The sequence below is a fragment of the Podarcis erhardii genome (genome assembly GCF_964252035.2).
Source record: "Podarcis erhardii genome assembly, chromosome: 14".
Classification (NCBI taxonomy): Eukaryota; Metazoa; Chordata; class Lepidosauria; order Squamata; family Lacertidae; genus Podarcis; species Podarcis erhardii.
In genome coordinates, this window is record NC_138503.1 from 6311705 (window position 1) to 6330189 (window position 18485).

General features: G+C 48.3%; 1 protein-coding gene across 2 annotated transcripts in view; it reads left to right on the top strand.

Annotated features, from left to right (window-relative positions):
• Nucleotides 1-18485, top strand: part of ALDH1A2 (aldehyde dehydrogenase 1 family member A2) — a 67355-nt gene that overhangs the window by 16274 nt on the left and 32596 nt on the right. For both annotated transcript variants that reach the window (XM_081839038.1, XM_081839037.1), the window contains 3 exons: nt 12197-12301; nt 13629-13769; nt 17238-17367. In XM_081839038.1, coding sequence (XP_081695164.1) covers nt 12197-12301; nt 13629-13769; nt 17238-17367 — 376 coding nt within the window. The remainder of the gene's footprint in view (nt 1-12196; nt 12302-13628; nt 13770-17237; nt 17368-18485) is intronic.

The window sequence follows — 18485 nt, forward strand, 5'->3', positions numbered from 1 at the left end:
ACAACCATGAGCTGCCTTACTGAATTCATTGCCATGGGTACAAGGGAAGATGGCCATTGGCTTGTTGTTGTTTAGTCGTTTAGTCGTGTCCGACTCTTCGTGACCCCCTGGACCAGAGCACGCCAGGCACTTCTGTCTTCCACTGCCTCCCGCAGTTTGGTCAAACTCATGCTGGTAGCTTCGAGAACACTGTTCCACCATCTCGTCCTCTGTCGTCCCTTTCTCCTTGTGCCCTCCATCTTTCCCAGCATCAGGGTCTTTTCCAGGGAGTCTTCTCTTCTCATGAAGTGGCCAAGTGGAGCCTCAGCTTCAGGATCTGTCCTTCCAGTGAGCACTCAGGGCTGATTTCCTTCAGAATGGATAGGTTTGATCTTCTTGCAGTCCATGGGACTCTCAAGAGCTCATTCATTCAATCACTCATTCAAAAGCATCAATTCTTCGGCAATCAGCCTTCTTTATGATCCAGCTCTCACTTCCATACATTGGCTTAGGTAAAGGTAAAGGGACCCCTGACCATTAGGTCCAGTCATGGCCGACTCTGGGGTTGCAGCGCTCATCTCGCTTTATTGGCTGAGGGAGCCGGCGTACAGCTTCCAGGTCATGTGGCCAGCATGACTAAGCCACTTCTGGCGAACCAAAGCAGCTCACGGAAACGCCGTTTACCTTCCCGCCGGAGTGGTACCTATTTATCTACTTGCACTTTGACGTGCTTTCGAACTGCTAGGTTGGCAGGAGCAGGGACTGAGCAATGGGAGCTCACCCCGTTGCGGGGATTTGAACTGCCAACCTTCTGATCGGCAAATCCCAGGCCCTGTGGTTTAACCCACAGCGCCACCCGCGTCCCCATACATTGGCTTAGAAGCATTTAAATAAGGTTTAGAGGCATTCATAAAAGAGGAGAGGTTTATCCAAGGGCTGTTAGTCATGACAGCTGAAACTGAACGCTCCAGAAGACCCCTATCACTTAATAGCAGGTGCTGGGTGCTGTCTTCCTGTCCTGGTGGCGTGTTTCCTGGAGGCATCTGGGTAGCTCTTGGTAGGAAGAAGGGTGCTGTGGACCTTTGGTCTGATCCAGCTGGACTGGGAACATAACGGTTAAATGTTTCTTTATTGGTTTCGTGTAGGAGAAAGGGTCCAAACTCCCTTTTGTTTCTTTGGCAGGCAAGACAGTGGGAAGCATCTTCCATTTGACTCCGTAAGGGCTTGGGGGGGGGGGGGCTTTTCCAGCTTCTGCTGCCATCTCCCAAAGTTTGCTTAATGCCTTTCACCAAAGATGTCATAGGTGGCAAAAGGCAGCGAGTAAATGTTCTTTAATATGATGTAACCTAATCCTGATGGATCCAAAACTGTCCTTTTTCTGAACTCCCTGTTCACGTTCTCCCATTTCACTGAAGTTGTTGAATGCTTGCGCTAAATTATAAGAAAAGGTCTACCCACAGATGATCCTCAGTTGGAGCCCCTCCTGCTCTTTGCTGCTTTGGCCCATCTCTAATTATAGACTGTAATAATAATCACCAACATCCTTCTGAGCAGATGAATTTGTGAACATCAGAAAGATGCTTTTGCCAACCAAAAGAGAGCCGGAGAGAGTGTGCTGTGTGCGCATCTTGACGGTGGTAGTGCTGGTGGGGGGAGGCTAATTGGAACCACATGTGCAAACTTAACATTAGAAATACTCCATTATAGGCACCACAATCAGTGTTGATATGTATTCTGCTGCTTGCACTGAAATGCCAGAAGTCATTTAGACTAGCTAATCCTTCCTGAGCTCTTCCCATGGAGTTTTTAAAACTTTGTTTCAGAGCCACCAGACACAAAGAGACATGTCCTGCACAGGCTCTCTGCAGAGCTGGCTTTGAAATGCTCTAACAGGAGAATTGGGGAACATTAAGGAGGCTGGCGGGAGGCTTGCCGGAGTGAACCCTCATCCCAAAGCTGCCTCCTGATGGTTCACTTGGGCCTAATCGAACAGCCACTCTTTGCAGGTCACAGGCTCTGCTATTTGTCTCTGACCTAAGAGATCTGGAGTGTTCTTCACATCAAAACCGGGTCTTGCTGAGCTGAGATCAAACAGGCAAAGGTAAAGGATTTGGCCAGTGATTTATCATGCCATGGAGAGCGCTCAGGCCAAAAGGGGCCACTGAGGATGAAGCTGACATTCCAGCCGTTTCTCATATGTGCTTAGAAGAGGGACTTCCAAGTTAAACAGAAGGAGGCCCTCCCCCCTCTCTTTTTGCTTTTTCAGGAATAAATATTGAGAGATTGTGTTTAACTACAAATGTCTTAAGGACAGCATTTTCCAAAGCTGATGATTAACAGGAAGGTCTTCACCTAGAAATAACAGAGATACACAGACAATGTCAGTGCTACTGCAAAAGGGGCACATTCTACCAAGTGTAGAAGAGCAGTTCCTGCAGAAAGATTCAGCACCTACCTTTTATGTTTTATTAAGAAGACAAAAAGACACCATCCTTCTGAACCAGACCCCAAGCTCTACTGATCTAGTCAAGCACTCTGTTTTAATGACATTTTATTTGCTTGTTTGTTTGTTGGATTTCTTGCCTGTACTATACTGTGGGGTCTAAGGTACGTCACAACAATAAAATATACCATTTGTAAAACAAATAAAACAGTGTTATAGTGAATTCTATCATTTAGTTACATATTGTGCAAAGAAGGGCTCTCTTTTGTTCTGAATCTGTTGCTGAGGAATGTCACTGAGTGTCCCAGAGTTCCTGTATTATAGAAGAGGGAGAAAGTGTTCTCTCTCCACGCTTCCCATTCCATTAATAATTTTATACATCTCTATCAAGCCTTTCCTTATATATCATCTTCTCTAAACTAATCCTGCCATGTATTGTCAACTTTGTCTTCTCAGATGAGGCACTGAGAGCCAGGGCCTTCTTATGTGTGGCACCTCTCTTGTGGATCTCCCCTGCTCTTGTCCTGCAGAGCCCAAGTGGTAGTGGAGCGGGGGGGGGGGGGAGAGGAGGAAAGCAGCACCATGGAGAGCTCATAGGGAGCTGTTTGCTCTAAGGAGGGCTGGAAGTGACCTGAAGCCTTTTGAAACTCTCCCTCCTAGGTTCTCCCCCCTTTCTGGAGAACAAGAACCTCTGGAAGGGCCAGTACACTGACCTGGAGAAACCCTCTGTCCTAGTGTGGTCCCTATGCCATTGGACTGGTGAGATAGCATGGGAGGTGCCAAAGGCAGGTGCCTGTGAGGGTTCTGGCTCTGGTCCTATAGACCCTGGTGCTGTGGGTTGTGCTTCAGTGGGCTCCTCTGCCAACCTCTGGTCCAGCTGTCCTCTGATCTCCAGCATCTTGGAGTCTGCTCTGGTTCCTTAACTTCCGACTTGGTCACTGCAGGACTTCCCCTAGCAGCAGAGCCCAGACTTGGCATGGATTACGTAGGTCCCGGGTCAAATCTCTAGTATCTCCAAAGGAATTGGCAGCAGGTGGCAGGAAATACCTGTCTGCCCAAGTCCCTGCCAAGCTGCTGTTTCAGTCTGAGCATCTAATACTGGCCTAGGCGGACTAATGGTCCCGACATGATAGTTGTGTCCATGAGCAAAAATGTGCAGCTGTGTGTTTGTCTCCTTTTACCAAAGAGAGGCCTTGGCTCAGGGACAGAGCACCTACTTTGAATGCAGAAGGTTTCAGGATCCTCCCCCAGACTCTAAAGCAGCAGAGAGAGTCTCACCTGGGTCTCACCTGGGTCAGCGCAGCTAAGTGATGGGCAGGGGGGGGGGGACGGCCACTAGGAAACTCAGATTCCTCTGTAGCCATGAGTGTGAGACCTTCACTTCACTTCACACCTCTCTCTCTCTCTCTCTCTCTCTCTCTCTCTCTCACACACACACACACACACACCTCACCTGCCTCACAGGTTTGTTGTGAGGATGAAGAAGGATAGAATAAAAATGGGATTTTAAAAAATCATCCAAGGTAGTTTCATCTGTCTATGTGTCTACTCTCTCTCTCTCTCTCTCTCTCTCTCTCTCTCTCTCTCTCTCTCTCTCTCTCTGTGTGTGTGTGTGTGTGTGAGAGAGAGAGAGAGAGAGACTGTTGCAGACTGAGCCCAGCAAAAAGTGGTGGAGGAGTAAGCATTCCTGGACCTCAAGGCAGACGTGTGTGTGTGTGTGTGTGTGTGTGTGTGTCTAGGAGGCAGCAGGTACAGAAAGCATCCAAAGCTGCCTTTATAGTTGCTCATCCCTATCACCCACCTGGCCCAGTATTGCAGCTGTTTCCTGGGGTTCTTGCCACAGAGGCTATTCCCATCTCCAACTTCCTGGGATCCTTTTTAATCAGAGGTTGAACCACAGAACCTAGTGGAAACCCCTGTCCTCAAGACCTTTCTCCAAGATCTCCCCTCCTGTCTCTTAAGCCCCTTCGCTCTAGGTGTGCCCTCTGGGGCTTCCTCTGCACCCTTCTATGGGACTGACAGCCTTTCAGGTCCCCCCCCCTCCCACTCAGGTTTCTCTTCCTCTGGCTGACCTGAGACCTTTCTTTGTGCCAAATCTGTGCCCTGCCAATAAGCTTTGGGTCTCTATTCCCCGTACCTCATATTTGGAAACCTGCAGCAGCCAGGCACTTTGGGGACAGAGTGTGGGTGGCAGAGACAGACAGGGTCCGGGTGACCGTCTTTCCTTCTTTGCCAGAATCTGTGGTGGCCTTTGCAGAAGGACGAAGTTCCGCTGGTGATGAGTCCCTAAAGCCAAATTCCTCCAAAGCGAAATGTTCATTGGGAAGGATTCTTCAGCCAGCTGCTGGTGGGTAGCTGATCCCAGGAATGCATCGTCATTCCCTGGCGGGAAGGTTTGGGCTTGAGTCGGATCAGGACAGCCATGTGCTTGATGAGCCCTGAGAAATCAAGACACATCACGCACCACACCTTGGGTTGGAGAGGATTTTCCTTTGCCAGGCTCAGCGCTGGAGCTTTTGAAAAGTTTCCAAACAGAGAGGAAATGAAGGATATGAAATTTCCGGAGGCACAGGTGCCAGGTATCTTCAGTGTTATGAAATATTTACCAAGGGAAGCGGGGGCTGCTGGATTTTTTGCATGCCTCCAAAATTATCCCCAAAAAGTGTCATTATGCACTCAGCTCCTGCAGCCACGAGATGGTCGCTTGGGGCCAAACAGCTGAGATTCCTCCCTTAAGCTTCTTTGGCATCCGATGCCTCCCCCCTCCCCCCCAAAAAAAACCCTCCTGGAGGAACGAGCCTCATATGAAAAAGGGATCACTTTGATGGAATTGAAACTATAACCAGCTACTAAATCAAGAGAGCTAGGAAATTCCAGTTCATCCAAAAACATGCTTCTCTCCTATGGGAAGCTGTTATTATGTGGATGTTAAAATCCTCTTCCTGTATGGGGGAGAGGAAAAAAAACATTATGGAATTGCAGAACTACAAGAACATGGTTTATTAAATCCATGGGAAAATAATTCCACCTTGGAGGACCCGAGGGCTCAGGCTTAATTTCTGTCCACTGGCTGAGGTTATTGCTGGTGCTCCAGGGAGGTCGCCGCAGATGCCTGATGACATCATCACGAATCAATATTGAAGGAGGAATGAAAATTATTCACTCGCACGTCGTTCCAGGACATATTTCAAGAGAGGAAATGAAAGGTTACACTGCATGCCATCCGTGTTGATTCGTTGGCCAGTGGTGATTGTGATTTGGTTGCTTTTAATTGCAGAGTTTAAAAGGAGATGGTAGAAAAAAGAGACACAGTGGATGTATTACTCTTCATGAGTTTTCAACATTGTCCTGTCCAAACTGGGTGGATGTTAGAAGGAATTTGTATTCAAACCCCCACACCACTTCAGTTCTATGCAGAATAGAGCAGGAAAATGTCAAATTTGAAACTGGGATGGGTGGGTAGGTTTTATACAATAATTTCTTAGCTGCAAAGAAAAGAAAGCCCGGTGTGGGATTTATGTTTTCTATCTGAAGTGAATCCCCTGAGCACTGGGAAATTTCTCTTTCCATAAATGTGAATGAACTTCATTTTACTTGTCGCTAAGAAATGGATGAGGTCCCAGGCCTCAGAGAGGTTAGGCTGGCCTCAACTAGAGCCAGGGCCTTCTCGGCTGCGGCTCCAATCTGGTGGAACGCTCTGTCACAAGAGACTAGGGCCCTGCGGGACCTGACATCCTTCCGCAGGGCCTGCAAGACAGAGTTGTTCCACCAGGCCTTTGGTCAGGGCGCAGCCTGACTCCCTCCTCTGGCAACCTGCTTAGAATCTTGCTTAATTAGTTGCCATTAATTTGATTTTAATTGATTTTTATAATGTAATATTTTTAGAATGTATGAATATTTGATTGTTTGATTGTTGATTGTTGTTAGCCGCCCTGAGCCCGGCTTCGGCTGGGGAGGGCGGGATATAAATAAAATTTATTATTATTATTATTATTATTCATTCTCAGTTTTGTGTTCAACACTGACCAGGATGTGTCCACAGAGCCATTATTCCATTTAGTTTCATAACATGAGGCAAGGGGTGATTGAGGTGTTGTCATGGGTGGCAGAGTATCTTATACTCTGCTTAGCTGTCTCCCATTTCCTTATTATTTTGGAACAGTGGAGGCTGGCCGGTTGCTTTAGATCACCCTGTGGTTTCTCCTTCGTAAGGCAGGCTGTTCCAACGACACTCCATGGTTTGGGCAGGCAGGAAATCAGGAGAGAATTGGCTGACTCTTCCTCCCAGCAGCAGCTAGGGACAGTCTGCTGGCAGTTTCCCAATTCCCAAGCCATGATCCTGAAGGCTGTAGGTGCCTCTATGACAACCCACTACATGAGAGGTTATAAATAGTATTGTTGCCACACAATTTAAAGGTAGGAGCCATCAGTGGGGCTTTGGCCCCTTGCAGGGTAGATGGATCTGTGTGATATCCTGGGGTTCTGTGCCTGCTCCTAAGTAGAGGTTGCCTGTGTCAGCCTGAGGCGGTGAGGCCCCTTTTCTTTGGATTTGGGGTGTGAAGAGCCAGCACCATTGACTGATGATCTCCTAGAATTGGGCTGGCAGGAGGGAACAAAGACCAGAAGATGGAATAGGCAGAGCAGAGCTGTGGTCCACAAGTGCACAGGACAGGTTGGAATGGAAGCACCTCTTCCCATTCTGATGCAGTTTGCATACCTGGCAAACCATGCAGGAGGCCTCTGATTCCTTGCAGGAGATTGACAGTCCTTTTGAGGGGAAACTGAACCGGCAGGAGGATAGCATCCTTTACCCACCATGGATATGCACTGACTCGTTTTCTTTCCCCTGCCTGTGGCCCCTGGACAAGGGCTTTTGAAGTGCTACTAATCCTGTTGAAAGGAGTCTAGAAAGGGGGCGAGTAGCAAGAAGGCCTCTTTCCTCCAAGCACCTTCTAGAAAAATAGTCTATGCTGCCTCAAGGCCTCCTTGCCCTGCAGAGGAAGGGAGGGAAGGGAGGAAGGAGATGTTCTTCCCTCTCTGGGCAAAGTGATCCAGAGCACCTCCTCTACAGATGAGGTAGGATCCACAAGGAGAGCCCTATGGAATTGGACCAAGGGTGGTTTCCTTAGCCCTGCACCCTGTTTCCAGATGCCAGTGGGAAACCCAGAGGCAGGATATGAGGAAGGCTGCCTTGCAGGGGGTGCACTCTGTCAGAGCCATGCCCCCAGCATCCTTGGGGGGCACATTTCATGGCTCCAGTCTTAAGAACTGGGCCAATCACATGCCTTTTCTGGATATTTTTCTGAAGGCCAAAGTGGCTCACAGCATTTCAGCATTTTAATGTCCTAACTATGAAACACCAGTAAAAATAGCATTCACAGGGTGAGGTGGTGGTGGTGGGGGGGCTCTCCCTCTCCCAAGAACCGGGTGAGATCCCGGAATTCAGATGCCAGGGGAGAGCAGGGACATTGGGAGTTCAGCTCTGGGCTGCAGTTAGTTTCTGAGCTGTGAGGCGATAGCAGCAAATGTTTATGTGCTTTCCGTGTTACTTGCAAAATATATCAAGTGTTTCTCTCCATCCTACTGCCCCCCTTCCAATTTGGCTCAGTTCCATGGACCGTGCCCCCATGAGCTAAATTACTTAACTGCTTACAGTGCCACATAGCAAACACATGACACCCCTTTTAGCAAACCACGGAATGTAACTCTGGGGTTCAAACCAAAACAAATGACCTCAGCAACTCTTGGGAGATTATACACACACACACACACATATTTACACACACACACACACACACACACACACACACACACTTAAAGCAGAATTAAGTTGTAAAACCCAATGGCTGATTTATGGCCACAGTCAGCCTTAATTAACATTGATTCCAGGGGAATAGTAAACGTTGAATAGGGTTCACAATTGAAGTTGAACAATGCCCTCTCTGGGTGTTGTTCAATTTGTAGCATGATTTACATGGAGGCAAGCCCTTCCATTCCTGGGGTTATCCCTTTTTCATCTGGTCCTTCGGATGAGTTATATATAATCCACTGATAGCAACATTTGCTGTCAAATAGTCCCCTTGATTTAAAGTTACCCACTACAATGGTCACTATAAATAAGAAGGAAATAAAAGAGGGAAACGAAAACCCAATTTGAGGCTTTGCAGGGATTCCTTGTTTGGGCAATGTGTCATCGCTTGTCCAGGCCCGTGGCGTTTTTACGAACTGGCCATAATGAAAGTCAGATCAAATGTACGGGCTCTAAACATTTAATCAACAACCACTGGAACCGGACAAGTTCTTTAAAAGCCCCAGCAAGCTCAAATTTATTGTCTAAGAACCTCGGTCTTGGTGGGGAGGGAAGCCGGTGGAGGAATGGCACTACCTGACACCAAACGCCTAAAACTTTCAAAACGTGAGTTATTTAAACATAAGGTTGTGCTTGTAAAGCCGCCAGCTGCTGGATTTCAAGATTTGAAACCCTTCCAAGAGTTTGGACGAGGTACTTTATATGGGCAGGAGAGTAAATACTCCAATTTTACTGCCAATTTAGAGGCGCTCGGTTTACAGTAATGAGCTTGCCTTGACCGTCCTTTGTTTATAGAAAGTGGAACAGGAAGAAATGAACGTTAACCATTAACAGTAGCAATCCCTCAAGCCTCTCCTTCTCTCTCTGCTCCGTGCCAGGCTGATGCCTTGCTCTTATTGGAAGGCTGGCTGGACACCTTGTCAACTGCAACTGGTCATGTATAGAATTAAACTATTGGAGTGGATGCAGGTTTGCTCAAAAAGTGACCTTTCAACAGCATTCTCCAAACGCTGTCTGTGGAACTCATTGTCACAGGATGTTGGATTGACTACTTGCACCAGCAGCTTGTCAGGACCAGCCCTTCCATTAGGCAGAGGGAAGCATCTGCTTCAGGTGGGAAGTGGACAGGGTTAGCTTCAGCCACCTTCCATCACCCCCCTCACCCCCCCCCCCGAATCTCCTCAGCTAGCATGCTGCCCTCACAGACCTGGGTGGGGAAATGTTGCCTAATTCCTTGTGTGGGAGTCAGATTCAGTGGGCGGTCCAGTTGGATCCTGCACATGGAATGAGGTCATGTGTCCCATCTTGGCCTTCTTTGCCTCAGGCAGCAAAATCTCTTGGGCAAACTTTGCTGAGGTCTGGACCGTGGTGGTGCTGAAGGCTGACATCTCTTCATTGCTCAGATCTGCAAGGGGTTAAGGTAGGGCTGCCATACGTCCATAATTTCCCAGGTATATATGGGATTCACCCATCGTGTATGTCCGGATTTTCACTTGAAATAGGGCAACCCTAGTTAAGGAATATCACCTGACTCACTCCAGCCTATTGGTGAGATTCCTTGGGTGGTAATGTTATTTCATGGCTCCATAGGTCCTTCCCTCAGCCAGAGATGGCAGCAGGGGGCAGAACAATGGCTGAACATAGGTAAAGGTAAAGGGACCCCTGACCATTAGGTCCAGTAGTGGCTGACTCTGGGGTTACAGCTTCCGGGTCATGTGGCCAGCATGACTAAACTGCTTCTGGCAAATCAGAGCAGCACACGGAAACGCCGTTTACCTTCCCTATTTATCTACTCGCACTTTGATGTGCTTTCAAACTGCTAGGTTGGCAGGAGCAGGGACTGAGCAATGGGAGCTCACCCCGTCGCGGGGATTCGAACCACAACTTTCTGATCGGCAAGTTCTAGGCTCTGTGGTTTAACCCACAGCGTCACCCGTGACATACCTTAAGGTTAATCATGTGGCATACTTCTGAGTGCACAATTGCAACTCAAAGCCCTCTCCTGGCACCTGCAATTTATATGGGTTGGGGTAGCTCCTATTGGAGCAAACAGGACTTCCCGCTGTTTCCAAACACAGGTGTGTGCAGAGAAAATCCAAATTGGGACTGCAGTGACAGGGGATGCTAGGGATACCGCCCCCAGTCTCATGCCAGAATCCAAAGCCAGATCAGGGCACAGGGAGCACTGGCTGGTTCTGCAAGAAAAATTGTACCCTCAGGGGCGAAGCTCACCATTAATGTTGGATGTTGTGTGGTCTTCAACTCGCCAGTGCTGCTCCATACTCAGGTCTGGACTCCCAGGACCAGCCTCCATTGCGGGCAGCTGGGCTCACCAGAAGCAGGATAGTGTGGCTCCTCCCCCTTTCATTGGGTCTTGTGTGGGAAGAGGCGGGAAGAGTCAGCCTGTGCCAAGCTGCTGCCTTCCGGGTGTCATTGGACTACAACACCCATCAACCCTAGCCAACATAGCTGTGTCCCCATCAGCCTTGGTGCTGTGTGGCTGGAAATGGTTGTAGTCCAGCATCTGGAGGGCACCAGCTTGGGGAAGGCTGCCAAGTATTGTGCTGTTGTTGTCTGTTGAATGTCTCAGTTGCTCCCATCTCTGAAGGTTGGATCTCTGCTTGTTTTTGTGATAACCTGTGAAGTCAGGCATCTGTTTTAAGAGTTGAGCTACCTGGTCTTCTTTGTGATGTGTCTTGTATACTGTAAAGAACTTTGGGTGCCTGGAATCCTGTGAGGAAGGTATTCTGTCCCCTACTCAAAAGGTGTCAAGGAGTTTTGAGTGGTGGTGGTGTAGCAAATGGAGAAGCAGAGAGGGAAAACTTGCACCGACTCAATGGACTGAATGGCAGCTAGAGATGGGTTTTGAGAAGGGGTGCACCAGAAAATGTCCAGATGGATGGATAGATGGATAGATAGATAGATAGAATAGATAGATGTCTTCATGTTTGCAAGGGGGAGTGGAGTATGTGCCATTTGGATTTTCCGCCTTCGGCACCGAAATATTTTGAGCCAGCCCTGCATCTTGGATCAAGGCTACCGTTAATTCCACACAATGTGTTTTCATCTCAATCAACGGTTTGTTTCCTTGAAGAAGAGTAAAGTTGGAGATGATTTCACATTATCTGGGTGATTCCCATGACAAAAAGGTTTATGTTTTGAGATGGGGTATTTGGATGGCTGAGCTCTGGGCGGATTTGCCTTCATTCTGGATAGTTGTGCGATTTTAACAATTTGGGGTTTTGCAGTTTCTCTTTGTGCTCCGAGAATCCCAATTTCAATTTCAGGCAATCCACTTAAGGCTTTAAATCCTATCTCTCTTGCAAAAGGACTGTTGATTTGGAGTGACAGATGGATCCAGGCTTTCATGTTAATTTGCAGGAGCTGGTGAGCTGGCCAAACTTGCTGCAGCAGATCCTGCCCATGGCATGTGTGGCAACACACACACACACACACACACACACACACACACACACTTCATTACAAACAAGAGCCGCTCCCCAAAATAAGATGTGCCAAGACGCCTTAACAGCACAGATGAGAACAGTACCACCATCTTAGTAGCTGCAAGTTTTAAAAACAAAACAAAAAAACCCTCTGTGGCCTGGAAGCTCATTTCTGAATACCAGACTTTGTACTTGGCCATGGAAAAGAAGCAGCAAAGTAGCTGAGCACATGTACCTCAGGAGCACCTTGCATATTTAGGGCCACCACCAAGAATGCCCTGCCCTAGAGATCATCCTTAAATCAGCAAGAGCATCCTTTGCTAACCTGATGCCCTCCAGACGTTCAGGACTACAACACTGGTCAACCCAAAACTTCCAGCAGGTACCACCTTGGCAAAGGCTGAGGGCAAGGATGTCAGCGAGCCTCCCACCCTCTTTGATGAAAGCAAATGAGGAAGCACATATAGCCTTAAAAAGTTACCTTTGTCTTTGTTTAATATCCATTTTTTTCTCATTCAGATTTTTATCAACAATGAATGGCAAAACTCAGAGAGTGGGAAAGTATTCCCCGTGTCCAACCCTGCAACAGGAGAGCAGATCTGTGAGGTGCAAGAGGCTGAGAAGGTAATGTATCCTCGGAATTTGTCTGCTCCTCATGACACCTGGTCTGCCCTATCCCTTGGCTCAGGCAGAGAAACAGATTCCTTCTCACCCTCCATGTGACAACAGTTCAGCTGGCAAGTGGGCACTTTGCCCACCCAAGGGCCCTCTCTGCCCATCTGAGCCACTGCCAGCCATTGGAGATGGGCAAGGGATTAAGAAGTTTCCTGTGTGATGAAGAAGCAGAAATATTTATCTGGTAACTTCTCGAAGCACCTCCACCCTCACCTGGCACAATCAGGGTTGCCCTCTCCCGATTACCTGGGAAATGGCAGGCTGTGTGCAAATGGAGAAGGGCTCTTAGGCTACCTCCAAACCTCAGTGCCCCAACCTCTCTGGCCTCTGGAATGGAACTGCAGCCACAGTCCCCTGGGAGGGTCTTCTGTGCCTGAGGAAGGGGCACTCTGAGGCTTGCCCTCGCTGCCCAAAGTGTGTCATGAGAAGCATCTATCTGCCCTCTTCAGCCAGGCGGCCTTGCGGCCCTCCCTGGGCAGCAACCCAGGTTACCTGGTTCCAGTTCATGGTTGTCTAAGTCAGCCTCATCTTTTTTAAAAAAATATATATTTTTATTAGCTTTTTAAGATATCATTTTCAACAGTAATTAAACATACTTTTACATCTTATTCAATTTTTTTGACTTCCATCAGTCCTGAAAATTTTCCAATCTGATCTCTCAGTATGCATTTCTTATCTTCCCTATTACATTTCAAACTCATAACCAATATCTCTATCTTTTTCTACTTTGTAACACTTTGTATATTTCTCCTTACAAAACTTCTTGTAGTCCTACTAGCGTAATTTGTTGGTTACAGTTGCTCTCAAATAATTCATATACTTCTTCCAATCTTCTGTAAATCTCTGGTCTCATAGGTTTCGAATCCTTCCTGTCATTTTGTCCAATTCTGCATAGTCCATTAATTTCATCTGCCATTCTTCTTTCGTCGGAAGTCAGCCTCATCTTAACCCTGGTCCATTCCAAGTGCTTCAGACTACTGCTTTCTGCTATAACGCCAGATCATGCCTTCTTTTCACCTGTGCATATTTTAATCCACTGAAAGACGCCTTGAGTCTTTTTGAGAGAGAAAAAGTGTGTAAGGAATTTAATAAACTGCACTAGTGAAATGGGTGGGAACAAATCCTAAATGTCTTTTGTGTATTTTTCAAAGACACCTATCAGTCAGTCCATCAATCCACCGACATCTTTTCTTCCCAACAAGGATTGTTTCTGGTGCTGTGTTTGTACTTTGTATTCATTAAGGTTTCTCTCTCCTCCCCACCCCCCCTTTGACAGCCTGACACAGACAAAGCCGTGAGGGCCGCTCGCCTCGCCTTCTCTCTGGGCTCTGTGTGGAGGAGGCTCGATGCCTCGGAAAGGGGGCGTCTTTTGGACAAGCTGGCTGACCTGGTGGAAAGAGACAGAGCCTTACTGGCTGTAAGTTTTGCAATGGGACTGGTGGGAGCGGGGCGCTGTTTTTTCTGCCCGCTGAGAGTACTGTTAAAAATGCTTCGGGCATCAGAATATGACATGCAAATAAGTTTGTTTGGTGTGCTTTTAAAAACATTTTATTAGAGCTGCCACCCAATTAAAAAAAGAATGATTTTTGTTGATTTGGTAGTTCAGCCATGGTCAACCTGGGACCCTCCAGATGTTGCTGGACTCCAACTCCCATCAGCCCCAGCATCATATGGTCAGACTGGCTGAAGCTGATGGGAGTTGGAGTCCAAAATATCTGAAGGTTGAACAACAACAACAACAACAACAACAACATATTTGTACCCTACCCATCTGTCTGGGTTGTCCCAGCCACTCTGGGTAGCTTCTAGCATATATAAAAACATAGTAAAACATTAAACCTTAAAAAGCTTCCCTATACAGGGCTGCCTTCCTAAAATATAGACAATTGCTCACCTTCTTGACATCTGATGGGAGGGCATTCCACAGGGTGGGTGCCACTACCCAGAAGGCCCTCTGGCTTAACTCTTCTCTTCCCAGAAAGCCCTAATGAGAAAGCCCTTGCTCCACAACTGGGCAATTGAGGTCCATGTATGTTTATGGCAAGGGTCAGTTCTTGAAGCCTCCTCTGTCAAAACAACCCCCATGACACGGCTCCTAGATGGCATCTGCCACTGGGCAGGAGTCCCGAGAAGAAGGTCTCTCAGCAAAGCATTGCCTTGCTGAATGCAGGCTGCTGAATTCTGCATCGGGAGAGGCTTCTATACAGTCTCCAAGGGCAGCACTGCAGAAACAGCTGGGCAGACCCCCTTGCGACTGTATAGCTTCTCCCACTCTAGCTCTTTGGGGAGAAAGTTGTGTCAGAGGCTTGTGCCAGGAGCAACTGTGACTGTGTCTGTGTCTGTTTGGGCTGTGGATCCTTCAAACCTTCAGGATCTGGGGTCCAAACGCACTCTCTGTACATGTAAACCCCTGCTCTCCAACCCCCTTCACTGGGGCTTTTGTGAGAGATGCCTTTGGTGGATTGGGTGCTCAGTGGGTTGCTCGCAGCCTGAAGGCTGGAGGTTGCCAGTCCCCTGCTAGAATAATAATTTCTGAGCCTGTGCAAAGCAAACTGCCCCCCCCCCGCACGCCACAGCGAGAACGCTGAGTTGCACAGTTCAGGCACGACGCGGAGGAGCACATGTGGTCGGCCCCGACATGGTGGCACTCTTAATGTTATTTTCCACATGTCAAGTGCTTTGAACTAAGCCGGCAAACATCTTAATTCCAGCTTTGTCAACACTTAAATCATCTTACCACCAGTGTATGCTGTAAAATCGCCACGGGGAGAAGGGGAGGGGCCCAGCAAATCAAGTCAGCTCCCTGCCTGTCGCTGGATTTGTGGTTCCCGAGCCAAATTCTTTATTGAGCGGAGCCCACCGCCTACCATGCCACTGACTTCAATTGCAGGATGGGAGGCAGGGGGGGAAATATGGCTATTGCCCTTCCGTATATCAATGGGATTTATGGCTCACATCCATTTGTGTGTTATACCTGCTTTCACGGATACATTTCCCCCAGCTTGGAACTATCGTGGGGAGATAATGGTGCCTCTTAAAAGTGATTTAAGCGATCTGGGTGGAAATTTTATGGGGTTCCTTAAGAGGATCTTTAAGGTCTTCTTTTTAAAATGGGAATATCCCCTTAAAGAAGGGCCCGTGGCTTGTTTCATTGGGGCTCGGAGCCTTCCTAGAGAAGAGCAGGCTTATTTGATGACGGGCTGGACGCCGTAGATATCACATCGCTCAGCAGGGGTCTTGGCAGCCACGGCAAGATTCCTTGGAGACTTGTTCCAAGGAACAGTGCAGCGGCAAGGCAAAGCGAGGAGCACAGAGGAGTGTGGCTTTTTCAGAGCAGGTGTGATGGTATCAAATGCCAAAGTGCTAGGGTAATTGGCGGACCCTTCCATGCTCTGGTAGATGCATGAGGTGATAAGGAGGTTTTTACGTTTGTTTGTGACAGATCAGAGGAAAGTCAGAGGATGAAGAAAATAATCAAGTGGAAGCTGGATACATCTTTCTTTTCCTTTAAGACGGTTCCCACTTCACACAAGCAGTTTAAATGACACATGTCTTCTCTGCACAAAGTTTTGCATTTTTAACGAAAAGCTAAAGTTTGCATTTCATCTGAAGATATTTGGTTAAAGCTTGATGTGTTTTCCAAACTGAATCTGTGCAGTTAGATGCAGGCACCACTGAGTTCAATGGAGCTTCTCCCAGGAAATGATGCCTGGGGTTGCAGTCACGCTGATCCTGAAAAACAGGGCAGGATCCTACATCCTGCTGCTCTTTGGTGCATGTAAACAAATAGATCAAGGCTGCTGCCTGAGTTTTGGGCTCTAGTTGGGGGTTATCATGATGTACTCCTGTTCTTCAAAACTTACCATGATACCACTGTTTCAGAAGGACAAGCTGACCCTTCGGTTTCAATATGTTTCTTATTAGGAGAGGGTTCTGGCAAGCTCTCTCTCAGCTGCTCTCATTAATGTAGCAAAGCCCAAGGCTTTTGTTTTTCAGCTTGGCCCCTGTCCATAGGAACTTCAGGTTTATCTGGCTGACCTGAGCCCAGAGGCAAAAGGGAGGCAGACAACTCAAGGGTATTGGGTATTGTCAACTTGAATGGTGGAGAAAGGTGGATCTATGGAGCACACCTGGTCTTCTGGGAAGTTTCCCTGTAGCTTGCCACCTGCAGATGAACAGGGGCTACGCAAGAGCATTGCATATCTCCCAATCATGTCAGTGCGACTTGTACAGGGGCACTTCCTCCTAAGATGCCCTCTTTCTGTGCTGTTGGGAACAGGCCTCTTTCTGGGATACATCCTGTGTCCCCAATTATAGCACTGAACTTTGGCAACTACCATCCAGCTACGCCCATTTCTTCCAGGCTTCTTTGCCCACTCCAGTTTGATTGCCAGGATACCCCACGGTGGCTCGGAAGTTGCTGAAGCAGCAGCTGAGATGCCAGGAGCGATTTGGGAGTGTACCTCACAGATTATGTGCTGTTCATCCACACCCCGAAAAATCTTACCACTCCAGCTCCTTTGTACAGCTGGACCAGCCCTAGCTCACAATGGCACTTTGATGAGCTTCTGCAGATACAGAGACAGGAGCAGCTGTCCAAAGGGGCCCTGTGACTTCCCTTGGCATATGGACTAGGCACATGAGAGGTACAGTCAGGAATGCACTCTGAAAAGACCGATGTTAAAGAGGCAGTCCCTGGTGTATGCCCAGCCAACTTCCTCAGGCCTTAAGGGTCAAAATCCAGTCCTTTGGCTCAGAGGCAGAGAGGCGAAAACTCACCAGTTGCAAATTATAATAGCCTTTTTCTACTGTCCTGTCTCTGAATAGGAAATGGTTGTGATCGCTGGCTCTACATGCCTTTTCTTTTGTCTTCTTTGTCCTCCAGACCATGGAGTCACTGAACAGTGGGAAGCCCTTCCTGCAGGCTTTCTATGTTGACCTTCAGGGCGTCATCAAGACTTTGCGCTATTATGCTGGCTGGGCAGACAAAATCCATGGAGCGACCATTCCTGTGGGTAAGTCAAGTCCTTTGAAGCAACAGCTCCTGCCTACAAGGACATGGCTCTCCTGGGGTTTTATTTGTGTCACGAGTAGACCGAGGGCATCTCTGTAGCTCTTAGCCAGGATGGCAGCTATAGAGAGATGTTTCATGTTCACAGGCCGTGTGTGTGAGACATCTGCCCCTGAGAGAGGGATGTTGTCGCCTCCCACTCCAGGCTCGCCTCCTGGGCCTCCTGGGGGCATTTGGGCTGGTGTGGCAGGAAGCAGGATGCGGAGTGAAATGGACCGTGGACCAGATGGCTCCATGTTTGGGGAAAGAGTGTGACTCAGAATGTATTATTTGTTTATTGCATTTACATCCCACCTTTTTCTTCTCTAAGGAGATCAAAGTGCTGTGCACAGTTCTTCCTCTCCTCATTTAATCCCCCACAACAACCCTGTAAGGTTGGTCAGGCTGAGATGCAGTGACCGGCCCAAGGTCACCCACTGAGCTTCTCCATGGCCAAAGGGAGGGGGCTGAACCCTGCCCTCCCAGTCCAATTCTGACACTAACCATTCCCAGAGGCGTTTGAAGGTAGAGCGACTGGTTCAGCTGCTCTGGGTTCTGGCGCTGCAAAGGGCACTGCAGCAATGATGCAGAGCAGAGTGCGAGAGGAAGGCGGGTGCTAAACTTTAGTGTTGCACCAGGTGCCACTGAAATTTGGAAGCCCAAAGTCCGCCACTGCACCACACACACAGTTGGGAGGGGGGCCAAGAGCAAAGAACAACTGCCCATCCTGCCCCCACTTTTCATTCCATGGCCTTTGGCTCCCACACCTCTTTTTAGCAGCTCTGCTCAGATGCATTGTGGAGGCTTTGCCACTCAGCCAGAGAACCTGAACATCAATTGCTGCTTGCTAGGGAGACTGTGTCCGAAAATGTGCAAAAGAACCCCTGCCAGGTGACTGTGAGTCTCTGAATGTCTGGTGCTCTCAGGCCCCTCCATTTTGTTCCAGTGGGGGTGAAAGCAACTGCAAAGGGTGCCTTGCTTGCCATCTCTTGGAGAATGCAGCTGCCCTGAACCCCCAGGAACAACAGGCATCTGAACCAGTCTGTGTGGGGAGCTTTCAAGTGTAGAGTCTCTATGCCCTCC